The 24,134-nt window shown below is 41.9% G+C and overlaps 3 protein-coding genes across 4 annotated transcripts; 1 reads left to right on the forward strand and 2 right to left on the reverse strand.

The window, feature by feature from the left end:
* Positions 1–67: 67 nt before the first annotated feature.
* LOC119724213 (BTB/POZ domain-containing protein KCTD6-like) lies at positions 68–858 on the reverse strand. The gene has a single exon (XM_038195161.1). It carries the CDS (start codon positions 748–750, stop codon positions 94–96), a length of 657 nt encoding a protein of 218 aa, XP_038051089.1. The 5' UTR covers positions 751–858; the 3' UTR covers positions 68–93.
* Positions 859–3,653: 2,795 nt separating this feature from the next.
* Positions 3,654–8,710, forward strand: LOC119724210. Its single transcript, XM_038195157.1, has 6 exons — positions 3,654–5,527; positions 5,755–5,844; positions 6,329–6,483; positions 6,696–7,062; positions 7,215–7,268; positions 7,871–8,710. The coding sequence occupies exons 1-6, from the start codon at positions 4,288–4,290 to the stop codon at positions 8,011–8,013; spliced, it is 2,049 nt and encodes a 682-aa protein (XP_038051085.1). The 5' UTR covers positions 3,654–4,287; the 3' UTR covers positions 8,014–8,710.
* Positions 8,711–10,982: 2,272 nt separating this feature from the next.
* LOC119724214 (autophagy-related protein 16-1-like) lies at positions 10,983–22,625 on the reverse strand. Of its 2 annotated transcripts, none has more exons than XM_038195163.1 (14): positions 22,476–22,625; positions 20,803–20,923; positions 18,064–18,160; positions 17,710–17,783; positions 17,220–17,310; positions 16,351–16,583; positions 16,077–16,164; positions 15,164–15,269; positions 14,373–14,521; positions 13,619–13,739; positions 13,100–13,214; positions 12,717–12,869; positions 11,811–11,957; positions 10,983–11,294 (listed from the first exon to the last, which is right to left on the reverse strand). In XM_038195163.1, the coding sequence occupies exons 1-14, from the start codon at positions 22,585–22,587 to the stop codon at positions 11,201–11,203; spliced, it is 1,701 nt and encodes a 566-aa protein (XP_038051091.1). In that variant the 5' UTR covers positions 22,588–22,625; the 3' UTR covers positions 10,983–11,200. The 2 variants fall into 2 exon arrangements, with proteins under 2 accessions (XP_038051091.1, XP_038051090.1); XM_038195162.1 differs by having other exon boundaries at positions 18,064–18,163; positions 22,476–22,624.
* Positions 22,626–24,134: the final 1,509 nt, after the last annotated feature.

The following is a 24,134-nucleotide window of genomic DNA, read 5'->3' on the forward strand; positions in this document are numbered from 1 at the left end:
GTCACGTTCGGGGTCCTGAGGACTAGATTTTGGTGAGATTGTAAGTACTTATCTGCAAAGTTCTAGAGAAATAAAGCTAAAAACTGTCCGTCATCATAAGTCAGGAAAAGCCCGCCCAAACAACCATCTCTCGGATCGGTTCAATTCTCCAAAACTAGATTTGTTTAGGAGCTGGAATCCCAGCTTGGAGATCTCCTGGAAGATCTTCATGCGGTTGGGAGCCACCACGCCGTGTCTGGCTGTGACCTCCCCGTCCCGTTCCAAGTGCCTCAGCACGTTCCTCTCTCGCATCGAGTGGGCCTGGAAAAACCCCAATAACAGCGGGATCTGGTTCAGGGTGCCCTGGCTTCCACAGTAGGTGAAATCCTTCGAACTGGTATCTGTCACGATCTCAATGAATTCCATCTCCGAGGAAAGGGGAGGGGGGTCGGATTTAACCTGCCGCTCCTCACGGAGCGACCTGACCGCTTCGATCAGCTCCTGGATCTGGTAGAAGTCCGCCTCGGCCGCCAGCAGGTCCCACTCGCTGAAGTCGGCCGGGACGCAGAGCGCTGAACGGCGGAGGAAGTTCAGCACGTGGCGGAAGGTCGGACCGTCTCCGTCGATGATGTAGCTGCCGTGGGAGTCCCGCGAGGTAGGCAGGCGGCCGCTGAACATGGAACCCAGCATGGAGTCCGGGTAGCGGGTCAGGGTGGCAATGGTCGTCGTGTGAAGACACCCACCTACATTGACTGTCACTAGATCCTCCATAATGTGTGGAATTTGTCACATTTTACGTGACTCAAGGCATCTAAAAACCGTTCGAAGTAGAACTGAATCATTTCCGCGATGTGTGCGTACCGTGTGTGTGTTTACCCTCAAAACCTCTCCTAAAATGAAATAATGGTGGCGCCCTTTAGTAAGCTGGGCACAAATAAATTAGTTTTATGAATGAGATTGATTTCCCACTTTTGACGAAGTTTAAAAAATGTAGTTTCAATTTTCAGGACCTATGATTTTTTCAAGTGTAGGCCCACTCAGGACCGGGAGTACGACGCATTGCAAATTATATTGACTAAAGGCTCATCAGGAGATAAAAAAAACACCGCTTTTAGAAGCAAATCCATCTCAATCTTCATCATGAGTCAGATCAAGTGATGTTTTTTTTGTGCCGGTAACTTTATAGCCAAGTTCTGCATCACTTGAGTATTTGAAGTTCTACTGCTGGGTGGCTCGACATTTTAAATTTGTACTATAATTACATTACAAATATCAACAATTTTGACCGCTTTTTTCTTGCCGAGTTTCTTGGGTGGGAGCAAGGGCGGATCCAGAACACAATTTTTTTTGGGGGGGGGGCCAAAAAAAGTTGGTCCCCGAAAAAAAATGGGTATAACAAGTAACGGCGTCTGGTTTCGGGGCCCGCTAAGCCGGGCATTTTTTTGACTCTATGTTTTGTGTTGCGATCTGAGGTAATTTCTGACCACTTTAACCACTTTTTTTTAAAGGAAAAGATGGTGGTGTACGCCGTTGCCTCTTTTTTTCCGACGTCACGTATAGTAAATTTAAAAAAAAATGGGGGGATGGCCCCCTTTACCACCCCCACCCCCCCCCCCCCCCCCGCCGTTGGGGGCCCCGGAGATGGATAAGAGTATTCAAACATACTTTCAATATTATAAGAAAGTCACAAACTGGATGCACTGTTCACTTAATTTAATCAGTGACATCAATCAGTAACCAACGTCACTGTCAACTTATTTCATAAGGAGAATTTGCGGTGATGAGACACGCTCATAATTGGAAAACAGTTGAAATGAACATAATTCAGACCATAACATTTGAAAACACATAAAACACATCCTTTGATAGCATAAAATGTATGTATTTTATTTACACAAGAAGCACAACATTTATTTTTAAATAAGATTATTTGATAAGGATAACTAAACACTGTTCAGAAAATCGCAGGAGCATGGCCCTCAGGTTTTTTCGTTCACTTTGCATGCAGGCAGGTATTAAAGTGAAAGTCCCGATCAGGCTCAAGTTCAGGTGAATTAATATTACAAGTATTCCACGCTTGGTGCTACTATAAACTATTAAATTCAAAGCTCTTTGATATGACTTGTACTTGTGCATTGATCTGCGGTGATTTGGCAGGAGATGATCGACGTGTCTTGCGGTTGTCTCGATATGACAATTGTATCATGATTTTCCAAACGTCACCGTTGCCATGCTACTTTCATCCTAAGTTAATACTGCAAATTCTGTTTTGGAATAAAAAAAAATGAAGCAGAGTCGAATTAAAACGTGTATGTGTGTGAAAACCATGCATTATCGAAATCGGTGCTTGATCTATAAGGGAACAATCTAACACTCTTAAATTTGGCAATGTTCGATTATTAGGTGAATGATCCTCAGTGAGAGACCAAGAAAGATAAGAACCCTTGAAAAGAAGATGGTTTTCGTGCCTTAAAAAAGTCCCTTTCCAGTGCCTGTCTCGGACTTCCCTTGGCCATTTTTGAAGCGAGTGAGGACGCTGTTGAAGGCGCCATAGTCTGGGTACCAACGGTCATATCATCACGTTGATTGAAGCAATTTTGCAACTTAATTCCAATTTAAAAATTAAAGAATGAATGTCATCTTCGATTTATAGCCACATGTAATAAATTGTTTCAGTAACGTGGGGGTTCACGTCTGTTGGTACCTCCAGGATGGCGTCTTTATACTTCGGCCTCAGGCCCAGAAACCCATTCCGAATGTCTTATGAGCCGCTTTCAAGCGAAATCGATCAGCCCTCCTCCTCTTCTAAGTTTCGTCTGAGATTCTCCTCATTGTTTTCCACGACCTCCTCCGGTTCCTCAGCGATCGCCGCCGGTTTGTCACTTTCCTTGTTCTCATCCTGGATGATCTCTGTCGGTTCCTTGTCCTCCGCCGAGGGAGGCAGCTTGGTGTACTTGGTCGTCGTCTTCTCAGGGGGAGAATTCTCGATATCGGCGTCGACGGCAGGTGGTCCGTTCGCTGGTGCTTCCCCTGGCTGCTCTCCTTGGTCCATGGAAGCGTCTGCCGTGTCCTCTTCCTGGAGCAGCCTGCTGTAACCAGACTTCGTCTTCCCAGCTGGGGCATCCGAGTCCTCACTATCTCGACGCCCTGCATCGCGTTGCTCCTTGGTGTTGTTGCCGTCCATCAGAGGCGAGCGTTCGTTGACGGCTGTACTCTTAGACCCACCGCAACCCATCTTGATTTGATTGCCTGGTAGATCTTTGAAGCCTCTCAGAAAAAAAAAGTTATCAGTTGTTGTGAATTACAGGAAGCGCAAACTTCTTGTCAATCTGATTCCCATGCAAGATTTCAAGTTTCTTGACCACGTCAGGATTTAATTCAGCCGGGTGCAGAGTTACACCATCCGTGCATGCTCAGGAGGCTTGACAAGCAACGAGTCCTGTCTTATCGATGTGGTGCTCCTTGGGAGGTGAGATGTGTAACTGACAATATTCTCCACGACCAGAGAAACTGTAATTTGTTTGCAGCATGTTTGCAATGAGCACCACAACAAAACTTCCGTGTCTTGGCGCTCACAATGGGGGTAACCCTTGGCGACTGTACACAGACCTTGTATTATGAATGAACATAGACTATTGATTTTCACTGTATAGAGTTCGAGCATAATAATAGTTACGGGAGGGAGTGAATATGAGGAGGGCTTCCCTGAAACGAGAGCCATTGTTGACCCTGTCGCGATGTTGTGGTTGGACTTTGCCTCGTCCGTTGCTGTAGCGGTCGTTGTTTGCCGTTTGGATTATTATTATCATAACACAGTTACATGTACATTGTTTATCTGCATGTGTATCTAAAACACAAACGATTTATGACCAGCTATATGCGGTGATAGACGTGCGTACCGGCCGTTAAACACAAAGCAGTGATTGAATCCAAACGGGTAACACGGTATTTTGAAGGCCATGCCGTTCTTCATCAGTGACCCCAAAAAAACCGAAGTTGCGAGACAAGATAAACCGTACGGATGCTTGTGTTCGCCAGGTTTCGTCAGGGTAAACGAAGACTCTGCTTGGACGTGAGAATAGCATGAACGTTCCACGGTGCAATGACATTAATACTGGCTGCGTTTGCATGAGTCAAATGTTTGGTTTGGTTGAGTTGTCGATCCTCTTACAATGTATGTAGGATGTAAAGAAAAATGTTTGTCGAAGTACGACGAATGTCCTTGCAAACCATGACAGTGCTTTAAATAGGCCTACAATTTCCATTGTATCGATCGTTTGCCAAACTGGACTGTCACTGATTCTAAGAATGGGATGCGGCAGTTCGAAGACGGCTGTGGAGCCGGGAAGCGAGTCGGAGAAACCACCTCTACTCGTCAGAGACGAGGACACAAGAAGGGGAGAGCATAAAGATGAAACCGGGAACTTTGATGGTGATCACGGAGACCACATCGACGAGGACGGTACCCATGGTCCCGTACAAGTGCCGCCAACGAAAGTGAACCTCATTGCAAACGGTGAGGTTTGCGTCTCGCAATCAGGAGTACCTCACGAGAATGGGGAGGCTGGTGGCGAGATGCAGCCCTCGAGCTTCGACGAATCTCACGCAGCAGTGAAAATTAACGAAAGAGGCTCGTTGCCAGAGGAACCTCACGCAACAGAGGAAATTAACGAACCCTCCGAGGTAAGGAGACGTGTACTATTCATCACCACAGGCATGCCTCGAACAGAAGAGGACGGCGAGAGCGCACCTCAAAGGCTTGAGCCTGGTGAGGTAACATTAACCAATGCTACAGACCGGCCCATATCAACTAAATCAAAAGAAGACAATGATTGTGACCATGAGGACCAAACCTCGAACCAAACCGGAACGAGGGGAGACAATAACAACGAAGCTATGGTAAAAACGGTGAACCTCGCAGTAGATCATGATGTGGACACATTCAAAACAGGAACCACTTCCAGAAATACAATGCCCGAACCTCAAAAGAGTAGCAACACACAATCTAAACCTGCTGCAGAAATAGAAATTCCTGAAAACCTCTCCAAACTCAGTCAAAAGTCAGACGAGGTAGTCGCCTCGAACCACAAACCTCACAGTGCAAAAGGTAATGCACCTTTTCCTAAAAAATCTGAACCTCGGACGGAAGAAGAAAATCTGGGTGACAACCTGACTCCCATGTCACATGACAAATGGCCGAAAACGGAGCAGACCCTCAGCGTCGAACACGAAACGGTTGCTAAGGAAACGGAGAAAGTGACGTCAGAAGATGGCGCCAAACTTCCCTCGCGAGGCACCGGCACCGCGCAAGAGTCGATACTGGATCGTGTGAGGCGCGAGGCGCTAGAGATGCACAACATCTACAGAGCGAGGCACGGCGTACCGCCTCTCGTCCTGAACAACACCCTCAACAAGTACTCGCAAAAGTGGGCGGAAAAGATGGCCTCCATGCGGAAACTAGAGCACAGCCCTCAAAAGAACAGGCCCAACTACGGAGAAAATATTTACTACTCAGGCTCAACACATTTCAACGTAAGCGATGTCAAAGGTAATACAAGCCATGGTCATCTTTCTTTTTCTTTTTTAGATAATAAATTATGGTTTGACATTCATTTTTTTAAAGACTTTTATGTCACAATTAATTTGGAGCCACTAAATATTTTTCTCCTATACCTTAAATATAAACGGGTAGAACCGACCCAAATATTTGTTGATTATTCCTTCCTTTTGGGGTAAAAAGAAATTGAATGTCTTTCAATCAATTTTGCTTTACAGGTGAAACCTCTATCTCGGCATTCTATGATGAAATTAAAGACTACGATTACGATAACCCCGGGCAACGGAAAAAGAACGGCGGACAAATAGGTGAGCTATCGCATAGGCATTTTGACAATCATAGAAACAAACCAATATTTTTTTATCAACACAATCCGCTCGGCTTTCCTAGCATGAACGGCTTTTTCCAGTAACGTTAGGCGTCCAGCTGTTGGCCACGCCTACCTTGATTGGTGGGCGTGGTGAAGAGAAAGATTAATCGCATTGTGCTTCTTTGGAGAACAATTGACAGATCCGTTTATTGGACCAATGATGCTTCGGCACGTACACTTCCTTTCTTTCACTTACAGAAATACAAATAGAACGAAGCCGAATCGGATCGATCTGCAGTAAAATCATTGAACCAAAATTATAATTTTGATGAGACTCTTGGAATGAACCGGTGCATGAAATGGCCCCGATATCATAAGTCTGAACAAAAAAAATACTTGACTGGGCAAACTAATATCGTGCAAACTTTTATTGCAAGTTTTGACGTAGGAGTAACTCCAGCTCTTCATTTTCTTTCCGGAAGGTCATTTCACCCAAGTCGTCTGGAAGGATTCTAAAGAGTTAGGCGTTGGCATGGCAACCGCCAAAAAGGGAAACATGGGCTATGTCTACATCTGCTGCAATTACAGTCCGCCAGGCAACTGGGTCGGGCGTTACGAGCAACATGTCTTACCACCGGTAAAATAAATGCCGATTTTATTCCTTTTGGGGGTCATTTTTTTTAAATTAAATACATTGTGTTCTTTGTAAATTGTTGTTTTCATAGACGAATTTTCGGAAAAACGTTTTCAACAAAATAATACAGGTTTCAAGCTTATGCTTTGATAGTTTGGCTTTTGAGTGATCTGTGACAATATCTGGGTTAAATATTTTGATGATGTGTGCTTCAGATTTCAGATGTACCAGAAACGCCAAAGTTCGGCAGCGAAGACGGCAGCAGGGACGCGCCGGGCGAAACGAACAATCGACCGGCGGATGGAAAGCCGACGGTCGGCGAGTCACCGCTACCAAACGGCAAGGAGACGCCTCTTGAGCGTGTCAGGCGGGAGCTGCTCCAGGGGCACAACGCGATCAGAGCCCGGCACAACTTGCCACCCCTCACGCTAAACGGCAAGCTCGCTAAGCAGGCCCAGCAGTGGGCGACCAAGATGGCCAACACGAAGAAATTCGAGCCGAGTCCTATGAGTAAAAAGGCCGGATATGGAGAGAACATTTTCACGGCTGGGTCCTCCAATTTCAAGATGTCCAATGTCAAAGGTTTGCTCATGTTTTTTGAGTATCTTTGTAAAAGTCTTGAAAAAATCTTAACTTTTTGTTAATTGTCAATTCCGTGTTGCCGCTTAGAAGTTACCATAAATGGCAAGTCATATTTCCTATAGGTTTATTTTCCCTCCCTTTTCTCACTACAGGCGCAGAAGTAGCCGCATTTTTCTGTGATGAAATTAAGCAAGACGCTAACATGGGTAAGACTGCTACCGGATTCTTAGCCCGACTGCGTCTGGACGCGTACTACAGAGCTTGCGATAGTACTGTACGGCCAGACGCAGTCGGGATACCGGATTCTTTGACAGCTTTGCAACATAGTATCGATAAAAAATGTATTAAGAGCGACTGAAATGTATCAGGAGCGACTGTAGATACAAATGACTTTTTTTAAACACAGGTAAACTTTTCGCATTCATTTAGACGTTTGGAATCTAGACGCTCCACTCATTGCTCCGAACAACTTCAACAGTCGAATTTACGGATGTCGACTGCGTGTAGAGCAATCCGGTCACGCTATCAATTCTATCACGGAGGCCCCCATCAATGGCGAAAGCATTGTGGTAGCTATTGTTCAGATATTCCGTCATGGGGCAGTTGCTTTGTACAATAGCACGCACAATGGTTTCTCCATTGAAGAGGGCCTCATGAGTGAACAACGATCACAGATGTCATACCCGTATTGGTCTATACAAGTCATGCATGAAGTTGATACTTCAAATGTCGAACTATCCACAAAAAAATGTTGTTGACCAACATTGACAATTGTTGTTTATTTTTGGTATTTTACACCATATTTTAGGCCGTTTCGCTAACTCGTGGAATACCATTAACACCTGCACGACAGAGCTGGCGTGGAAAACCTCCCAACAACTCGGCGTTGGCATGGCAACCACGAAACAAGGGAAGATGGAGTATGTCTACATCTGCTGCGATTACAGTTGACCCTGGAGACAATGTTCATTCTTGTCTTGCAAGGAGATTGAGAACTTTTGTTTATGGGGGAAAACGTTTTGTGGTGAAACAGTTTCCAAGCAATATTGTCTTTAATATTAAAATATGATTCTGTAGGCCTACATGTGGTTTTGTTTATCACAACCAAAGATTGATATTTGCGTTTTTAATGTTGTTTTCTGATTACTTTCTGAAAAGTCAAAGATTCTGCAATAAATATTCTGCCTGTTTTTAGGCGCAAATAATTCTGACATCGACCTCGTCCACATGGCGTCGAGCAGTACGCGCCCACTTGCTACTTTCACTCTACAATTCTCGAGGGGTTGAAAGAAGACCTGGGAATGAGGTTGAATTCGACATGTACGCAAAATCATAATGTTCCTTCAATTAGTGTGGTCAATCACGGACCATTTACACACCGTTTTAGACCGAAATGAACGTTTTGCAAGGAAGAGAATATTTAAGAAAATTTGCATTTTTAATTTTTTTTTTATTGTACCTTAAAAAGGTAATATATCGAAAACTGGAATTCTAAGATCACTGGGAGTGGTTGATATTATAACTGAAATAAATGAGGCAAATCTTTTGAAAATGACGATTGAATTGTATAATTATTACCATTTATTATCTACATCTGAAGCTTGATACACGATATAAAAAAAAATGAAGAAAACAATTTGCACAGGTTCATCAAGTAATTGCAGAACACAGGCCAGAAAGATGTCCAGCCTGATGTCACAAAGAAAACAAAAACTTAGAAATATAGATTTGTTTGTATTTCAATATTGACAACGTGTCTAGAACCAAACCCAAAGTCTGACGTATTTATTCCACAGACATTATTAGTATAATGCAATGCTTTTATAATCATCAATGTAAATTTTGCAGTTTTGACATTTCCTATGGATTTTTTTACAGCGCACATAACTTTAAGGCACTTTTAATCTTAACATAATATAGCACAAAACTAACCAGATTTGACCACATTTGCAGAAACAAAATGTTATGTCTTGTTTTATGGCAATGAATCATGACTGACAACAATGCATACATTTTATGAAACGCAAGATGGAAGGGGCTTGTTACTATGGAAGGTTACCAATTATCTCTCCAATGATTAAACATGATGGACGGGTACCAGTCACTTGACCTAAGGTCACAATGCCAGCGAAAAATTTCATTCAACTAAATATTGGCAAGAAGAAAATACGAAAGCCTGACTTTTTTTCAGGGGTGGGGTTCGAACCCACAATCTTGATACACAACAATTTCACAATTAGGAAAGAGACAATAACTCTTCGATATTTACTAAACTACCAACAATTTTTGAGAGTGAAAATATCAGTGATGATATAAAAACAACATGTGAAAGGTGGCTGCTTAATATTTAAGACATGTGCACCAGCAAACAAGGGGTAGTGGGTTCAAATCCCGCCATAAAAAAAAATTGTGTAATTATTTCTTTATAGGCAACGTCCCAAAGGCCAAAAAAAAAAAAAAGTCTCCGGCTTCTGGTATGGAGCCTGCCCAAAAAGTGGTGCGGCGACGCGGCTTTTTTTTTTTTTTACCTGATTTTTTTCGCTTCAAAGGTCAGCTGACGACTGCAAATGGTGCCCAACTAAACTTAGTGCAAATATATGGGAGTCCAGAGAGGCCACATAAAGCTTATTCTCGACCACAACCCCATCTAAAAACACGTTAAAATTGTGCAGCAGCAGGATTCCAGTCAAACCAGTGAGTTTGGCGGTTTTGAGACATCATCTTTCATTGAAAAAAAAACTTTTTCATTTTGCCGACGCGCATGGCTACGGCGACGCGCGCGCATACCAGAAACCGGAGACTTTTTGGGGGGGGCCTTAGGTGAGGTTGAAGTGTGTCGCTTATATAGCGCTTCCCGTCAAAACTAGGTCTCAAAGCGCTTCACAATTATTACCCCTGATCATCAGGCCATGAAACCACAGTTTTCTGCAGCAGCTCAAGATCAGCGCATTCTGGTCTCTACCTTCAAGGGTACCTATTTATACTCCTTGGTTGAGTTTGGCAATTGTAGTAAAGTGTCTTGCCCAAGAACACAAGCATCGTGTTCCCTGCAGAAAACCACAGTTTTCTGCAGCAGCTCAAGATCAGCGCATTCTGGTCTCTATACCTTCACAGGTACCTATTTATACTCCTGGGTGGAGAGTGGCCATTGTAGTAAAGTGTCTTGCCCAAGAACACAAGCACCGTGGTCCCCGTCAGGGTTCAAACCCATGACATGAGGGCTTTGCATACAAAATCCAAAGCACATGCTTTTAAAATCTCTCACTAAACTCCTCAAACTTTTGTACGGAAGCTCCTTGAAACTATGACTGCCGCAACGCTAGGGCCAAAATTGCGTTGCCTCTAAAGAGAGAATCGAACAGGTGCTTTTAAGTCCTATAATGACTCACAAATTTCATTCAGTATTTTCTTTTGATATAATATTTATCTTGACTACTTTAGCCAAATTTAGAATACCTATGCAAATGAACTTAAGAAAGTTCATTTTTCTTCTATAATATAATACTACTTTATTTAGCTGATATTGAAAATACTAAATATACACATGCCAACGTACAAATTATTACTCCAAACCCACTGATTCAATAACTTACAAAAAGAATTATTTAACTTGGTAATTCTCCAATAGTTCTCACTAATACAACATTAATACAGTGATCATAATGCATAATCAATATCCATACCAAAGTGGATGATAGTTGTATTCAATGGCTGAAGAATTTCCGTTAGTAGTTGTTTTTTTTTATTCGGCGAAGCGCGCGCAAGCATTGACACAACGCACATGCGCGCCCGGTTGCTGTGATTCGTAGGATCAGTGCGCGACATGACGTAGCTGCAATCAGCTCAGTGAGAACGTGTCTCGGACGCAATTCAAAACATGATTCAGCAACTTTTGATTTGAAATGAATGCTGTATTTCTCGGAATATACAGCTGAAGCTGAGCTGAAACTTCATCAGGTAAGTTGTTCAGCACCCTTCTTTAGATTTTGAGCACTTTTGTTGCTTCAAATGAACAAAATGCACAAATTACAAATGGACGCTACCTTTTAATTATAGTCTTCATTTTCTGTTCTGTGCCGTTTAAAAAAAATCATCTTGCCTAGCCTGGTGACCAGACAGTTCAGGCTGCCATTCCCCTTCAGAAGTCAGCCCACATGATGACTTTCTTGTTGCGGTCACAGCTCAGCATCTTCGTGCCGTTTGGGTGCCAGGTTACCGCTATTACAGGCGCACTGTCCAAACAAAAACAAAACATTGGTTATGATGATGGACAAACTTCCAACGAATATATATTTGAAAATAAAACTATTTAAAGACAGATTGACAATTGAACATTCAATGAATATTACAATATGTTAAAGACAAATTGCTCATGCTATTTTTGAGTATCATCTCAAAAAAAAAAAAGATTTTGTTTTTTTCCATTGCTATTTTACTAGCAATACAAAGTTAATCACTTTTGAATGAGACATCGAACAAAAGAATGAAAGCCCTCTTTTAAGCGGGGTGTAAAACTGGAACAAAGTAGCATTTTTTCCCGTTGAAACAAAAAAAGAACTAGCTCAATAATTTAATAATTCGGCAGTAACTAGCTCAATAGCTCGACAGTCCAGTCCCAAATGTTTCATTTTGCTTGTCAACGCCTGGTCTATAGGAAAAAGGTACAGTTTTTGAATTGGAACACTTAGAATTGAACGTTAAGATGTCTTAAATTGGGCTCCGTTGATTAAGACGCGAAGTCAACTCACCTATGTTCCTTGAGAGTCTTCTCTAGTTTCATGGTTTGCATATTCCACACGTAGATGGAGCCGTCCTGAGACCCGCACGCTGCGTACACCCCGTCCGGGCTGAGCGCTGCCCTCGTGTACTCCAAGAATACTTTGAAACCCTCCGCACTGGCGAGAAAAAAACAAAAATATGTCAATGTCTGTCAGCAGATTGTCGCCACACCAGTTACTTCCGCAGTTGTGCTTATGTTCGCTTCAATGAGAATCAAGCCAGTACAGGGCGAGTAAAAATAAATCGAAACCCAAATGTCCGGACCATTTCTGTATTGAAGTTCTAGATGTAGCACTTTCAAAATCTAGGATATGAAAGCCCAATTAATAGGCTTTCTTTCAGTACAAGAATCATTCAAATCACTCATGTACTTTTCAAGTTACGGAATTCTGAATGTAAACACCGTTTTAATGTTCTGTCCACGGATCACAAAAAAGGTAAGTGCTCTTTCAGCAAAACAAAAACATTTCACCTACATCCCTATGAGAATTGTTTTTGTTTTGCTGAAAAAAACCCACACCTTTTTTGGGTGATCCGTGGACAGAACTTTAAAACGGTGTTAGTCTTTCAAATTCTATTACTTGAAAAGTACATAGGTGATTTCAATGATTCTTGTACTAAAACAAAGCCTTGTATTTGGGCTTTCATATCCTAGATTTTGAAAGAGCTACATGCAGAAATTCATTTCATAATTGGGCCTGCCATTAGGGTGTCCTTTTTTCTTTCTTTTTTTTACTGTAGTATGAAACGGGTTCACGACAGCCACTGCAAAACCGCAGTGTTCACTCGGCCGTTAAAGTGCGGGTAAACAGTAATCATGGTTGCACCGAGTTGACACCTGAGTGACGTCACGATATACGCCAGCAGATACTCACCAGAACGTGCCGACTACTTTGTTCATCCGGACATCGATGAGCTTGAGCGCGTCGTCCTTGGAGCAGGACAGCAAGTATTGCCGGTCGGTGCTCAGTTCCAACGATGTGATCTTACCGGAGAGCTCAAACTCGTTAGCCCTGGCGTCGCCCGACCTAGAGGGGTCACAATCGGGTCAAAGGGTCAGATTTACAGGTCAGGAGGTCAAATTGAAGGTAAAAGGTCGGACAGTGGATCAAAATCCCAAGGTGGTGCTAGTATATGAACTTGATGAAAAATTTTTGCGAGTGCAATAATTTTGGCAATCGGTAAGAGTGGTTATGTTTCTTGGAAGGCTTATGATTAAGATTCCAAATGTTGAAAGAAAAACCCTGATTTTACGGACCTTGTGTCCCAGAAACGTATCTTTCTGTCGAAGTGGCCGCTGATGATATTCGTCCCCCTTCCGTCGCTGGTGACGAGATCATTGCAACTTGACCCAGCGAAAATGGTTTTCGTACCTAAAAGATCCCAAAAAAGTTAGAATATTAGCTTTTAACTATGATTAAAGCGCTTGACATTAGTATTACCCCTGATCTTTGGGCCAATGAAACATTCCAAATACAATCTCAGCTCCCTGGGGAGTATACAGCTCGATGCTGCCATTTCCGCGCAAAGCAGCTAAAATCAACCACAATAACCATCTCTGCCCTCGCAGGTACCAATTTACTCCTGGGTGGAGAGAAGCAAGGCGAGACAAAGTGCCTTGCCCAAGGACACACGCACCATAGCCCTAGGCTGGACTCGAACCCACAACCTGCAGAATTACCCGCAGACCACAAATGCAATGCCCTAGACCACGAGGCCACGGCACTCAACCAGCTAGAATGCATCCTCAGAAAAAGTTTCTAGGAGTATTACTTACAAGCCCGACTCCTAAGATCCCAGATTTTCAGCGTTCTGTCGTGGCTGCCAGAGACCACCTTGTTGGAATCGCCTAAGAACCTGGCTGCTAGCACCTTACCCCCGTGACCTGTTAACGTGTGCTGCAAACAAAATTTCCAGAAAAGAATCATAAAAAATTTACTAGTTCCTACTTCACATGACATCGAATCTGAAAGCGAAATTCACAACATTAACAATAAGCCAATTTGGTATCTCGATGAAGTCTCCATGTCAAAGGTCATTCAGAATAAAATCGCAGACGTGATGATACACGATGTTATGCTGATGCATATTCTGCTTGGAATTAACACGCAAGCGTCATGCGCCTATCTCCCTACGCGCTCATGCGCCTTCGATTAACTTGTTACCCGCGACCCATACCATTGTGCGCATGTGCAGTTGAAAAACCCAAATGGCTTACTGAAGCTTCATTGCGACGTTTGCTGTTACCTTGACAAATTCACTTTAGACTGAAATTGGAATAAAACATGAATCTTAAGGAACAATAAGTGAGTGTAAATGATAAATACAGTCGCCATAGAAACGACGAAAGGGACGCATTTGAAACATTGTTGTACTTATTATTATTAAAAACAAGAACACCCCCCCCCAAAAAAATTTGATAGTTTTAATATTATTTTATAGAAGTTGAAAGTGTACTTTTAATGAACACAAAAAAATCGAAAGTATCGGATTCTAGCAAGATACACGTTAAATAATAAGAAATTACGTACACGTAACCTGTGGTCCTGCGCCCCCCAGACTCGCGTGGCGTAATCGTTGGACGCGCCGAGAACAAACTGCTCCTGTTGGTCAAAGTCAATGCACATGACGGCCGCGTTGCTGCCCATTAGAATGCCCCTGGACTGACACGAGGATGTTACTGGAAAACAAAAAACAAACAAAGCCGGACTTCATCTTCGATCTACTCTCTGGACTGGAGAATGCTTGTGAGGGCTCGTGAGGACATGTGAGGGCTGATGAGGGACTTGTGAGACTTGTGAGGACTTGTGATGGGGTTGTGATGGCTACGAGGACTTGTGAGGCATTGTGAGGCATTGTGAGGCATTGTGAGGACTTGTGAGGACTTGTGAGGACTTGTGAGGACTTGTGAGGACTTGTGAGGACTTGTGGGACTTGTAAGGACTTGTTAGGGCTTGTGAAGATTTGTGAGGACTTGTGATGGACTTGTTAGAACTTGTGAGGACTTGTGAAGACTTGTGAGGACTTGTGAGAATTTGTGATGACTTGTGAGGACTTTTGAGTAGCTGTGAGGGCTTGTGAGGACTAGTGAGGACTTATGGGGACTTGTGAGGGCTTGTGAGAACTTGTGAGGACTTGTGAGGACTTGTGGGGACTTGTGGGGACTTGTAAGGACTTGTGAGGGCTTGTGAGGACTTGTGAGGACTTGTGAGGACTTGTGAGGACTTGTGAGGACTCGTAAGGACTTGTTAGGGCTTGTGAGGACTTGTGAGGGCTTGTGAGGACTTGTGAGGACTTGTGAGGACTTGGTGTCAGGACTTACAGCTTGTTAACTCCCAGAGTTTGAGCTTGCGGTCGGCTCCGGCTGATGCAAACATCCGACCGGAGGGACAGAACCGGACAGCATTGACTTCCCCATCATGAGCATCCTGTGTGCAGAAACACAATGAGAAAAATGTATCACTTAATAATGACAACAATGTGGCATTATAACAGCATTATAACAAGAAATATCCCTTGGTGGTAACAACGAGAAAATTGAGCTGGGGGCCGATTTCATGAAATGCTAAGACGCTTCTTAGGAGGAGTAACTCGTCTTAACTCGCAACTCGTCCGGGCCTGGGATTGATTTCGCCAAACTTAAGATGCGTTCAACACGTCTTAACTTCCTTAGCAACGCGGCTGAACTTGTCTTAATTAAAGATTGGTCTGAGAGTCGTCTTATCTCACATGCAATTTGTATATCGTCTGGAAATCATTGCCGTTAAAGATGAGTATTGGCCTAGAGTTATAGTTTCACGGAAGAAAACAGCTGTAGAACAGATTGGAAAAGATTTCTGATACCTGGGTAGAATTAATAAACATAGCTTGTTTACAAAACTGGAGAGAGGCAAATGTGGTCAAATGTCTTGCCCGAGAACACAAACACCATGACTCCACTAGATTGCAACTCTATGTATTTTCTTCGGTAAAAACCTTTTTTTTTCACGGGAAGTTTGTTCCCATTTATACATGTACTCCCGCATAAAGTAGGGCAATTACAGTAAAGTGTCTTGCCCAAGAACACAAAACACAATGATTCTACTACACTGCAACTCAACTTAGTTCATATTTGCTCAGTGGAAAACTGCTTGTTACAAAAAGGTTGTCCATATATTCTGTACATTTTTGAAATGACATAAGACAACATGTGTGCCCTTCGTGTCTAAGTTCTGAAGTCATAGAGCCAAACTTACCAGTTGGGATATGGCTCTGTCCGGCACCACAGCACAAATGCAGATTGCAGAGTTGGCGGGCGAAGACATCTCAAGGTACTTAGGGTTGCTGAGGAGAGGAAATTGATCAAAATTGAAGAGGAAAGAAAAGTGAGTTTAGGTCTGGTCCACTTGGCCGCTCTCCACCAGTTTTGACCCCCACCTCCCACCCCCACCCCAAAAGTAATCACCTAGGCTCTGCCCACCAAAGTTCACTCTTGTCTGGTAACCTAGCTTCTTTGTGCATATCTCTTACCCGTGGGTAGGCTCCACGTGGATATCCTTGGCCGCCTCCACCAGTTTCTTCTGCACCTCCTCCTGCTTCTTCTTGAGCCAGGTCTCGTTCTCTCGGTTCATCCGGAAGGCATCCTGGGCCTTCTCCTGCATCCAGCGCGTGACTAGGTCGGCATTCTCCTCCTGGACACGACGTATCGTGTCCTCCGTCTTGGTGTAGAGGAGCTGTAGTGCGTCCTGTTCGTCCTTCAGTGTCTGTTGGCGAAGGAAAATATCTTAATTTTAAGACTATTTCAGGGTTTAGCGAGGGTTTGTGCATGTAATCCTTCATTTTAAACACAATCACTGTTTTAAAGTTCTGTCCACGGATCACCAAACAAAGGTATGCATTCTTTTAGCAAAACGAAAACAATTCACACACATCCCTATGTGATTTGTTTTCGTTCTGCTGAAAGAATATACTTTACCTTCTTGTGATCCTTGGCCAGAACTTTAAAACGATGGTTGTGTTTAAAATAGCGTAACTTGAAAAGTACATGAGTGATTTGAATGATTTTTTGTGCTAAAAGAAAGCTTATGAATTGGGCTTTCATATCCTAGATTTTGAAAGTGCTACTTACAATACTTCACTAAAATAATGGTCCTGACATTTGGGTTTTGTTTTTTTACTCACCCTGTACACCATGAGCAGACCTCAAACCAAACTACCAAATTATAAAATAACTTACTTGACTGTAGCTGAAATAAGATCTCAAGCATCTTGTGAAATCATGGCACCCGCTGTGCTGTTATTTTCAAGAAAAGTGGAGTTTTTGTTATCAATTTCCAACGTTTTGGGCAAAAAATCTCCCCGGACACAGCAATAATACAGCATTCTTTAAGTCAACTTACTTCATTTGTCTTCTGCAATTCCATCAGAGCTTTCTCTAAGTTCTTCAACTCGTCCTCATAAGCACTGATCTTTACATCAGACTCTAGCAGTCTGCAAGTCAAAAAATGACCAAAAAATGACAGACCAATCTAAGTTGCCTGTTTTTTTTGGTGATTACTGGAATGGCTAATTGCAAAAGGCTTCTTAAGGCTATCAAGAACAACCCTCAAATCAAATTTCAAGTTCCTTAGTAAAGTATTTCTCAAGTTATCATGCTGACAAGATTTAACCTAGTATAAACCAAAACATAACAGACAGACAGACAGACATACATGTACACGCAGAAGGAATACGCTATCGCATTTACCCCTCCAGCTTACAGCCAGGGGGATAACAATTTTATTGCAAATTCAAACAAATCTGTCGGACCGGATTACGAAATCGGGTACGTAAATACCTAAAATTTGTGTTATTCAAAAAAAAAAAAAAGTGGAATGGATGGTCTGGTACCTCGTGTCTTTGAGTTGTAACTCCTTATCTTTCTCCTGGAGCTGGGCGCTGAGGTCTATGAGTTGCTGTGCATTCTATAAAAGAAATGGACAAAAACGATAAACGATAGGAACTTAAGAAATAAACTCTCGCTCTGTAAACACAAGCATGTGAGTAAATTTTTCCTTTTTATTTTTGTAAATGCTTGTAGAAACGATTAACATCAGTCAAACACCGGTCAAATGATAGTTTGTCAAAAAATGTACTGATGTCATAATCCCACTACATATAAGTAGATTTGCCCCCACGTAGTTTTTTGGGGGAGGGGGGGGGCCTTGAAGGGGGTTAGGGTTAATAAATAAATCAGCAATGTACCTCTCCTTTCTTGCGATGCATATCCGTTAACTCTTCTTGAAGCCTGAACAGTTTTTGTTCCAGGGCCTGAGTTTTTTCTCCTTTGGTTCCACCAGTACTACTAAAACAGAAAATAATATAACATCCTCATAATTATTTAATTGTAAATGAAGTTGAAAAATCTTAATTTTTATAAATTTCTAAAAATAAAAATGTTAGGTTTTATTAATTCATTACGATTAATTGGGGATTTCAACAAAAAAGACAGCATTTTTTTTCCGTTAAAAAACCCCTAGTAGTTCCTCCAAAGCGTTTAAAACCAGTCGTTGTTTTATCAACCGTTTAAAACCACCCACGTGGCAATGCAATAACGCAAAACCATTCGAAACTGGTTGACTTTTAAGAGCACTTGTGTTTTGGAATTGAAAGTTTTTTTGGAGAAGCTGTTTACTTTTCAATGTTTAGCACCTCACGAGTAAACAAAATACTTTTGCTTCAAAAAGTTAATTCTCTTTCCAAAAAAATACCCCATTTTCGACTCAAGCAGAAAACTTGTTGGGCCCCGAAATAGTCCATCATTTGCAGCCATCCAAAAAAGTAACTGGCGTATTATTGTTGAAAAACATACTTGGTTGAACGATAGTAAGTGGACTAAACTCCCTGTGAAATTAATCTTTCTGGCAAGCTATCATTTTGAAGTAATCAACGAAAGAAGGCCTTTCCAACGGTGCGTCTTAAGACGCACCGTAGGAAAATTTTAATTAGTAGTTCGTTTTGTTATTCGGCGCAGCGCGCGCAAGCATTGGAACGACGCACAGGCGCACACGGTTGCTATAATTTGTCGGATCAGTGCACGACATCGCGTAAAGTTGCAATTCAAAACAATTCAAAACATGATTCAGTAACTTTTGATTTGAAATTGAGATCCTAGAATGCTGTTTTTCTTGGAATATACAGCTGAAGCTGAGCTGAAACTTCATCAGGTTAGTTGTTCAGTATCCTTCATTAGATTTTGAACACTTTTGTTGATTCAAACGAACAAAATGCACAAATTACAAATGATGGACTATATCTTTAATATCTCGGTGGTTTTCCGTTTCCCCTATATCCCATTTCCTGCCAATTCTTTCCTGTCATAAACTTTTAAACACAACATTTCCTTATCAATTTAAACACACATTTAAAAAAAAAAAAAAATCTAATTTTATCAATGAAAAACTACATACATTTTTTTTATTTCAAGTCTATTTCTTGTTTAATAAAAGTAAAGCTGAAAAGTAATATACAACATTTTCAAACATCAAAACAAAACTATCAAATTATTATGAAATACCTTACTGGACTGTAAGTGAATAATAGTCTCAAGCATCCTGTAAAATCATGGCACCTGGTGTGCTGTCATTTTCAAGAAAAGTGGATTTTTAAAATCAATTTCCAACGATGGTTGGCCAACAATCATTGGAAAAAAAACTGACTTGTTTCAAATACTGCCCCCAATTTACCCAATTTCGTTGGACCGTGTTTTGTTTACAATCAGTTACACATCCACGAACAGGTACAAGCCAGCTAGTCTGGTTCCAACACCCAAGAATCCCTGACGTTAGTAAATTGCTCCGAAGTAGGGTCAGGGAACCAGAGTACAAGAACAACATTTGTTTATCTTAGTTTTTCCAGCAACACAAAACTTTAAATAGGTCAGTCTATGTCTGCTATAAAATACTAACCCCCAAATCCTAAAACGTACAGCACAAGCCAATGTTGTATGTTACTTTTAATCAATTCGTGCTGGGATTATTTCTGCACAAAATTTCGATTTTCGCAAAAGGCTAAATTTCCCAGCCAACTTTTGATATACAGCCAAGCGCCACAAATACTGATTCGCAAGAGTCATTTGAACAGTATTTCTATGATATTGCTGGCCGAAACCTCATATGTTTCAATACTCTTGGGTGTGCACTGGAGCGTAAATTTAACAGCAATTGGCCGTGCACAGCGGCCAATTGAAGATCAACACGTGGTCCGCCTCCACAGACTTTGTGTGTGTGTACAAACGGCACGAGGGATTAGCAGGTTTAGACGTCACCCGGAGGCGAGTCAAGGCAATCTTGACATCTTAAAGGGAATGTACATCATTGGCTTTTGCTGTAATTTTCAGAAATGAACTATTTGAGGGGTTGAGGGGTTAGTATAATAGATCAAATATTGTCACACTGACATGTTTGAAGTTTTGTCTTCGAAAATGCTGGAAAAACCAAGAAAAACAAAAATGCTCAAGTAGTCTGATTCCCTGACTCCAGTAAATATAAAATGGATCAATTTATAGATGCCAGAAAATTGTAAGGTAAGGAAACCAGTCTAGCTGGCCTGCACCTGTTCATGAACATGTAACCAATATCAAACAACATTTTGACTGATTTTTTTTTGTAAATTTGGAGCAGTAGTTGAAAAATAGTTAGGTTTTTCCAACGGTGGTCGGCCGACCACCGTTGGAAATGTATACAAAAATGCCATTTCCTTGAAAATGACTTCACACCAGGTGCCATAATTTTACAGGATGCTTTAGACTGTCATTTACCAACATCCTAGTCAGGTATTTCGTAAAAACTTGGTAGTTTATTTTTCGATGTTCGCAAATGTTGTATACATGTATTCCCTTTAACCCGTCAGCCGTATATCTGTGCATAAAAACAGCCAGTGCCTGTTATCACGTCCTCCGACACGAACTGGTTCACAGAAAACTTAATCCATGTACGTACTCACCCTATCCCTGACTGCGCTTTGATCTGCAGCTCGGAATTTTCCTGCCTGAGTTTTTCCACCTGGATCTGAAGCTGTAGATTCTGTGCCCGCACCGAGTCGAGATTATTGAACAGTTTATTATCTGCACACAAAAAAAGGAGGACAAATCCAAAATTTTTTCACGAAGTGAAAATGGAAAATTTTACAGTGAAACTGAAAGTGGACATAAAAATGTACACACATTTAGGCCATATGTACATGTATTCACTTTTGCTTACTGTATTTCACTTTCAATTTCAATAGCTGTGTATTGGATGCAAAATACATGCACAAAACAATCAATGTACATGAAGCCATACATGTGAAGCCTAACCACTGTGTACTTTCCACATGAAATTTCTGGAAATTATGTATGGAAAGTTCACATCATGAAAACTAATATGTAAGGCCAAGTAAGAAATAAAAAAAATTCTCTTCCCGCCCCCTTTTTTTTTTATCTGAATTCATACATTTGCAATATATTTTGCACATAGTTATTGTCTTTTTATTCACTTCCATTATTTCCGCACATTACAATTTACGTAAAGGCGATCGCAAATTGACACCCTTGTGCCAATTTGGCGGGACAGGCAGACAGGCTGCACAATTTTCACGGCGCTGTTAGCTGGAGTTACCCAGCCCTAAATTGTATCATTGGGTTGTCATTTAGGGCTGGAGGACATTTTCACGTGAACCAGCAGAGTTGGCAGGTCCCAAAAACAATTCGATTACACAGGTCCTTGAAGTAAAAAACGATCCACGATGAAGATTCAGCCTACAATTGCAGTGAAAAAAACGAGGCATAAACCGACAACCGTGCGGTCATGGCGTGGCCCGCAATTGGATTTGTGCACAGCGCGTTTACCAGTTCGTTCTTGCCGGCTGCGCTGGCTGATGGCGCATGACGTCACGCGGAAGCGGATTAACCGACGACTGTTGAGATTTACCACTCGCATCATAGCTGCGATACTGGACGGCAACCAAAGTTAGCCGTTTATCGTGCATGAAACAGTCGTCGGGTAATCCGCTTCCGCGTGAGAATTTTTTTTGGGACCTGCCAACTCTGCTGGTTCACGTGAAAAATGTCCTCCAGCCCTAAATGACAACCCAATGATAAAATTTAGGGCTGGGTAACTCCAGCTACGGCGCTGTCATTCTTGGCTCATGGTTGTTTTCCTCTAGAAACCTTCCACTACGGAATATAACTCATTAACTGAATTCATTAGTCAAAGGATGTGCAGTCGCATCAAGCACCGTGCGTCAGTCGGCCTAATAATGCAATGAGTCAAGTATATTCAAGAAGGTGTCATTGCCAATTGTTCAGATGTGCCAAGAAGTATCAGAATGTCAATTTTGAGTGTCATTTACTATGATTATGATTATCATTTAGTCAACTGTTTTGGTGAGTCTTTCCCTTCCTACATGTATATAGCAACGGGGTCCTAAAAGTAAGGATTACCAAAGTTTCAAACGTTGAACTTGAAGCTTTCCAGTGGCATTGCACATTGACATACATTGAACATGTAAAGTGAAATGAAACAAATTTACAAAAATTCATTTCTTAAAACATGTAAAACATTCTTAAGTTAAGGCAGTTAAAAAATCCAATGGGCCCCCAACATGCAGACTGATCGAAAAATTAGACGACAACTTACGTGTTTCCAGTAGTGCCTTGAAATTCCCGGATTCCAGCTCATTTCGAGTCTGTAATCGTTTTAAAACGAGTGCTTTCCAAACGCTGAAGGAGGGTTCCATGGAAGTCGCCATGTTGAATGCAAAATGAAAGGGATTTTGTTCCCTGTCATTGGCGCCCTCTCGTGACAGTTTGGCTCAGAAAAATCACTCGAGGTGCCCCGCCCACTTTATTGTTTCTTTGGGGAGTGGTTATGGGGTAGATGAAATAGAAGTTTATAGTAAGAAAAGGGGATATTCCATAAGCTAGAGTTGGGATGGGCCGAGAAGTTTGGGTGGGATGGTGGGGTTTGGCCAGGTGATGGGTAGGGGTGGGGAAATGATGGGGTACTTGGTACTTGGTTGGTGGTCCTCCGAAATATTCCATCTAGGGAATTTAAACTGGAGTTGTGGTGTAGTGAGCTAGGGTGGTCAGGATTAGATTTTGTCACTAAGCGCATTCTTGAAGGAGTCTGGTTTGTTAAGCGCCACCGTTGAGTCCGGGAGGTCATTCCAATTTTTAAGTGTTCTTAAAAAAATGAGGATGCATATGTGTCGGTCCTGGACTGGTTGAGTTGAAACTGTCTGTTGTGTCCTCTTCGTGATCTTCCAGTTTTTGGGGTGATGTATTTGGTATAGTCAATGTCCATTAACCCATTCAGGATTTTAAAGAAACAAAAGATGCGATGCTGTTTTCTTCTTTCTTCCAAAGTTGTCCAATCCAGACAACTTTGTCCAATCCAGTTTAGGTGGGATGATGGGGCAATTGGGTGGGGTGGGGCAATGGGGTGGGGCAATGGGGTGGGGTGGGGCAATGATGTGGGGTGGGGTGGTGGAAGCAACTGCAGCAGTGCACTGAGGGCATACAATACATGTAGAACATTGGTCCTTAGCTGTAACCCTCCAACACATACCCACACAAATAAATAAACCATAACAAAAAGATAATGTGTTCAAAAGTTATCGTTTCTAGGCAATTTAATTTCATATGTATACATCACACACTTGTAGTGTACAACTGAAATCATATACTAAGTACATCTGTTAAAACAATAACTGTCTCAAAGGCAGTTTGCATTGATAGCTTTTACAAAAATACAATATCCACATTTTAATTTTTTTTTAACCAGCCATCAAATTTATCTTGACTTAAAATATTGCTTTTCGATTGAGCTGAGTCACTGTTGCATATACATGTACAAGGCAATATAAAACAGATAAATAAAAACAGACATGGTAAAGACAAAAGAAGATGGCACATCAGCAAATTAAACGCTTAAAGGGAATGTACAACATTTGCTTTTGCTGTGCACAGTTTTCAGAAATAAATGAATTTGGAGGACAAGTATGTTATAGCAAATATTGATAAACTGACTTGTTTCATGTTTTGGGCTCGTAGATGCTGGAAAACATAGAAAACCAATCATGTTCTTGTAGTCTGGTTCCCTGACCCCACTTAAGATGAAACAGAGCAATTTGTAGACTTTGGGGAATTGCAAGGTCAGAGAATCAGTCTAGCAGGCTTGTACCCCTTCACAGGTGTGTAATCAATTGCAAAGAAAATGCGGAATAGCTAAATATGAAAAACTAGGAGCAGTTTTTTTAAAAAGCCAGGTTTTTCCAACGCTGGTCGGCCGACCAGC

Source organism: Patiria miniata, unplaced genomic scaffold, assembly GCF_015706575.1.
Source record: "Patiria miniata isolate m_02_andy unplaced genomic scaffold, ASM1570657v1 HiC_scaffold_18, whole genome shotgun sequence".
NCBI lineage: Eukaryota > Metazoa > Echinodermata > Asteroidea > Valvatida > Asterinidae > Patiria > Patiria miniata.